The 5,648-nt window shown below is 55.5% G+C and overlaps 1 protein-coding gene across 1 annotated transcript; it reads left to right on the forward strand.

Moving 5' to 3' along the window:
- Positions 1 to 365: 365 nt before the first annotated feature.
- On the forward strand, positions 366 to 5,410 carry LOC103800121 (serine protease HTRA2, mitochondrial-like). The gene is made up of 4 exons (XM_009072482.1): positions 366 to 469; positions 1,256 to 1,325; positions 4,701 to 4,796; positions 5,076 to 5,410. The coding sequence occupies exons 1-4, from the start codon at positions 388 to 390 to the stop codon at positions 5,239 to 5,241; spliced, it is 414 nt and encodes a 137-aa protein (XP_009070730.1). The 5' UTR covers positions 366 to 387; the 3' UTR covers positions 5,242 to 5,410.
- Positions 5,411 to 5,648: the final 238 nt, after the last annotated feature.

The following is a 5,648-nucleotide window of genomic DNA, read 5'->3' on the forward strand; positions in this document are numbered from 1 at the left end:
TGCCAGGAGGGAGGGACTGTGGTTACTGCAGGCTCCCTGGCGGGAGGAGGAGGAAGGATCAGCCTGACGTGGGAGCCCTATGCAGTGTCTGAGGGAGCCAGAGCCCATGGGACTCTGGCGGAGCCAAGCCCTACCCCGGTGAGGCCTGGCTGGTGCTGGCAAGGCAGAGTGAGGGGCTGTGTGGGGCTGTGTGGGCTCCACCCCTGGGTCCTGCCCAGCCTTGCCAGGGTTGGGCAGGATATAGAAGCAACAGCCTGGGAAGGGGTGGTGGGCACACAGGTGGGACCCTAGGCTTGCGCAGTAGTTGCCTTGCTTTCCAGAGTGATCCAGGCTGGATAGCACAGTGCCCTTTCCCTGCAGGATGGCGAGGTAATCGGGGTGAACACCATGAAGGTGACATCAGGCATCTCCTTTGCCATCCCCTCCGACCGCCTGCGGAAGTTTCTGCAAAAGGAGGAAGAGCGCAAGAGTGAGTGAGAGCCTCCCAGCTCGGGTGCTGGGGGAGGAGGTTGAGAGAGGGGAGGTCTGGCACAGCTGGGCTTAGGGCCTCTCTTCCACAGAAAGGCAAGGAGAATGGGAGAAGGAGTCTTTGGGGTCCCATCTTGCACAAAACTCCCCTGTGCCAGGGGAAAGCTGCTGCGTGCAGCAGCCTGCTGCTGCTGCCCTGCCCGCAACAGCTTGGCACGCTGCAATGAGGCTGCTGCCTGCCTGTGCTGCAGGTCAGGTGTCCCACGTGCCTGGGCCCCCAGGTGTAGATGAGGATTTTATTTTTGGTCCTTTGCTACTTTTCAGTCGATCTCAACCCAGGGGAAATCAGTGGAGCTTTAATTGGTGTTCCAGCAGGGAGAGGGTGACCTGGAACTCAGGATCTGCTGAGCCTGGTGTGTACTGGTGGAAGTGCAGGTGCAGGATTTGGTAGTAGTGTAGAGAACAGGTTCATTTGGCCGTATGGAATGTTGCCTCATTCTGTGCCTCTGTGTGTGAGAATCTGTTTAACACAGAGTCCTGCTGTCTGGTTCTGCTGGGACACTGGAGAGGGATGTTCTCAGTCAAAAAAAGAACAAACCAGGAAGCAAAGTTACAGTGCAACACCTGGAACACTCTTGCTGGTACTGGGAACTGTACTGAGCTGTTGTGGGGACTCGGAATGCCTCTGCACACACTGCCTGCCCTGAGGGCTGTGGAGCCCAGCCCGGCACTGCTCTGAGCCTGTCTCTTTTCCAGCTGTGACATTCCATGTCCTTTCCTTCCACAGGCTCTTGGTTTGGCAATGCAGAGACGAAGCGCCGGTACATCGGGGTGATGATGCTGACCCTCACTCCAAGGTACATGTCCTGAGGTCAGGGGCCAGCAGACCAGCCCTGTTGGGGCAGGGGTGTGATGGGATCTTCCCAGCTAACTGAGGGTGCCTGTTTGTGGAAGGGTTCTCACCACAGCTTAAGCCTTCACTCCAAAATCTCTTTGTGCTCACGTTGCGGTTAGACTCCAGGCTGAATCAGAGGGAAACTGGAAACTTGAGAGTTTCTACACTTGTAGCAGACTCTGTGAACAGGTAGAAGCTCCTTGAGACCATGCCCAGAGTGACAAATCCATCTGTGACTGTCACTGGGAGGAGGTCAATGAAGAGCCCCCCAGAACGTAATGAGTGGAAAGCTACCAGCAGTGCTGGGGGTTGCTTGGTGCAGAAACAGCTCTGGAACAGGGACTTAGAGAACCAGGAATGGCAAATTTGCCTGCAAAGCTGAGGGAGGAGATACGGAGGTGGGAGAGCAGCTGTGTGGGCTCAGGGGGACCTTCTTACTCTCTACAAGTCCCTGACAGGAGGTGCAGCCAGGTGGAGGTCAGGTTCTGCTCCTAGGGAACAAGGGACAGGATGAGAGGAAACAGCCTCAGGTTGTGCCAGAGGAGGTTCAGATTGGACATCAGGAAAGGGCCTTCAGGCATTGGAAGGGGCTGTCCAGGGCAAGGGGAGTCACATCCCTGGTGGGATTCAACAGCTATGTGGATGTGGTACATGAGGTCCACACGTGGTCAGTGGTGGTTGTCGCAGACAGGATTGGATCCAGCTGCCCCCAGCCCCAGACTTTGTCAGTGGTTTATGTCTAAAGGATTATACAGGTGTAATTGAACCTTTGTACAGCTTTGTCCTACAGAAATTAAGGATGGCAAAACAGGTACATTTATATAAATGTGTTTAATTATGAGAATGATTAGACAAAATTTTACTCAGAATTATTTACTACACAGTGTAGGAGCTATAACTACTATTATAAGATATTGCACTATAAAGCAATATTGAAACAATTCTATTAAAGCAATTGTATTAAAGCTAACAAAAACAATTTTAAGTAGAGATTGATGTTATTCATCCAGACCAATGAACATGGGCAAATCTCTTTTGCTCAGCCTCAAGGAGTAACCTTGAGGGGCATCCCCACCCCAGGAAGGAATCTCTACACACAGTCCAAGAATGGATGTGTTACAAGACCCTACTATTAAAATTTGGGGCTGGGCTTTTATAGTATAAAGTGATGGACTGTCACTCAGCTGTCTCCAGGCCAGCTGTGTCAGCTCAGCAACTTTAGATACGATTAGTAGTGTAATTTGTTTGCTCCTTTATTGGGTACTTTACCAGGTTTACCATATCTTCATCTCACTATCAGGATGTTTAACTTTGGGATTGACAAGTCAGATTGGTTTCAGCATTATTCAGCACCAAAAGCAGCCTGATGCCCCCATCTCAATTTACCATTGCTAGCTTTGCAAATAGGGCATTGTTCAAGTTGTTTTACCCCATTCCAGGCAGAGCATCCTGCTGCAGTGTCCTTGGCAGTGCTGGGGGAGCAGTTGGACTTGATCTTAAAGATCTTTTCCAGCCCAAACAATTCTGTGGTTCTGTGAAGTGCCCATGTCAGAAGCAAGCAGGACCTGCACTGTCACTGCTGGGAGCAGTTCTTCTGAAGGACAGCACCAGCCCAGGTTCCTTGGCTCTTGTAGCCACCTTTAAGGGACCTTTAGCTGCCTCGTGGGGCTCAGCACACTGCCAGGGCTGGTGGTGTGCCGTGCTGGGCCAACACCTTTCTGGGCTGTGCTTTGCTCCCCTAAAGCTCTCATGGCTCCCGTGGGTTGTTTGGGTTTGTGGGCTACACCCCCAGGCACCACCTGGGCTCTGGGCTTCCTGCCTGGTACCAAACGGAGAAGCAGGTGCTCTCTGCCCCGAGGTGAGGGCAGTTGGGGGCACAGCCAGCACTGCTGCCATGCCCAGGGGATGCACAGGTGCCCAGCAGACAGTGTTAGTAGTCGGCAGAACCTGAGGGATATGGGAGCCAAGCCTCCTCCTTCCCTGGCCAGGCTCGTGGGACGGGGTCTGTGAAGAAGCAGCGTGAAATGCCTCGGGCATGGCTCCTGGGAAGCAGGTCCAGCTTCCGCACAGCCGGTCCAGGGAAACCACCTGACTGCCAGGCTTGTTTGTGCCCAGTGGGAAGGTGTCCCAACAAGGGATTGCAAGGCTTGGAGTCGGGTGACTGCTCTGGCCATGCTCATTGCAAGGCCGGAACCTTTCCCTGGCACAGGAAGGAGAAGCTCCGTGTTGGGCACAAGCTCAGGCACAGACCCTGTCAGCCCCATCGTTCTCTCTGTGGTGCCCAGGGACATGACGAGAGGCAACAGGCACAGAGACATGTGAAGCTCCATCTGAACATAAGAAACCACATTTTTACAGGGTCAGAGCCTGGCACAGGTTGCCTGCAGGAGTTGTAGAGTCCTTGGAGATACTCAAAACCTAAGTGGACCCTGGGCAGCCTGCCCAGACTGCCATTGCTCCAGGGAAGAGCAGCCCCCCATGAGCAGGGGGGGTTGGGTGAGATGATCTTGAGAGGCTCCTTCCCACTTCCACCGTGAGAAATCAGGAAGGGATGGCATCTTGCACAGGGCTGTGGAAATGCACAGTAGAGGTGCACATGGACGTGTGCCACATGGAGAGCCCTGACTGGCTGAAGAGGGACCTGATGAGGAGCAGAGCTGGGCAGAGAGTGTGAGAGTGTCTGGGGCTGCAGGGATTGGAGCCAATGCAGTATTTGAGGGAAGAATGCTGTTCTCCACCCTGGAGAGATCCAGCTGGACTGCTGCATCCAGTTCTGGATTTCATTCCAGAGGGATGAGGAGCAGTTGGGGAGAATCCAAAGCTGTGAGAGGTGCAGAGTTTAAGCTTGGGTTAGGAAACCTAAAATTTGGTTTTGGCAGGAAAATTGGAGGAACTGAGATTGTTTAGTCTCTAGTCTCCTAAGGAGAGACCTACCTGGGTGATGCTCTGATGACATGTCTGTCAGGAAGAGGGGCAGAGCGCATGTTGTGTGTCCTGCCTGCCCAGGGCAGAGAAGTGAAACTGCAGCAGGGGAGGGGCAGGTCTGACCCGGGGATGGGTGGTGTGACGTGGGGACATGCATCACCACACTCGAATCCAGCTGGCAGCTGTTCCGGTGGTTTACAGCTCTCCCCAGCACCCTTGGGACTCTTGTCCTCTCGTTTTGACAGGAGGATGGTGGTGTTCGGGGCTGGCAGCTGGTGCCTTGTGCTCAGCAGTCTGCAGGCATGCAGGGCAGGAGGTTCTGTGTCTGGTCTCCAAGCCTGTGCATCTGTGGTGGGCTGGGAGTCCTGCCGTGCCTCCAGCTCCATCCCTGATGCTGATTTCCACTCTGCAGCATCCTGGCAGAGCTGAAGCTGCGTGACCCCACCTTTCCCGACGTTTCCTATGGTGTGCTGATCCACAAGGTGATCATCGGCTCCCCAGCCCATCAGTAAGTGCTGCCCTGTGCCTCGGGGTGTGTGTGAGGGAGCAACTGCACCGGGTGGGGTGGGAGGGGGATGTGATTAGCTCCTAGTGTTTTGCTCCAGAGCTGCAGGGCTTGGGCCCTGCAGCAGAAACCACCTGCTGCCCCTTGCCCAGGCTAAGTGTCCTGTTGGCTGAGGTGTCTGTGTGGCTGGACAAACGCCTGGTGCAGCAGCCCAAGACTCCTGCTGCGCCTGCCTCCCCGTCCTTCAGGGATGATGAAGCTGAGTGTCTGCTTCGCCGACAGGGCAGGGCTCAAGGCTGGTGACGTGGTGCTGGAGATCAACGGGCAGGCGTCGCGGCGTGCCGAGGACGTATATGAGGCGGTGCGGACACAGCAGAGCTTGGCCATGCTGGTGCGGCGCGGCTACGACACTCTGCTGGTCAGCGTTGTCCCCGAGGTGACGGAGTAGCAGTGCCCACCCGGAGCTGAGGGCAGGACTGAGTGGTGTCTGTGCTGGCCAGGCAGGGACTGAGAGCTCGTACAGGGCTGGAAGGGGCCAGGAGAGGGGCCTGGCCCAGTGCTTGGACAGCTCATGGTGCAGCCATTCCCCTCTGTACTCAAATAAAGCACTTTTCTAGGGTCTCCCTGTGTCACCTCCTTCCCATGGCAGCAGCAGTTGTCTGGGGGAGGCTGGGCTGTGTGGGACCCTGCCCTTCCCGTCAGTCCCCACACAAGACCCTTCAGCTGGGGGGGAGCCAGCTGTGCCTCCCAGGACCTTCTTGGTGTCAGTGGTGTCCTGCCAGCCGCTTGGTACCCACACAGGCTGGGATACAGCTCCTGTGCAGCTGTCAAGCTGTGGCTCAGAGGCCCCTCCCC

This window comes from Acanthisitta chloris, unplaced genomic scaffold, assembly GCF_000695815.1.
Source record: "Acanthisitta chloris isolate BGI_N310 unplaced genomic scaffold, ASM69581v1 scaffold1654, whole genome shotgun sequence".
Taxonomy (NCBI): domain Eukaryota; kingdom Metazoa; phylum Chordata; class Aves; order Passeriformes; family Acanthisittidae; genus Acanthisitta; species Acanthisitta chloris.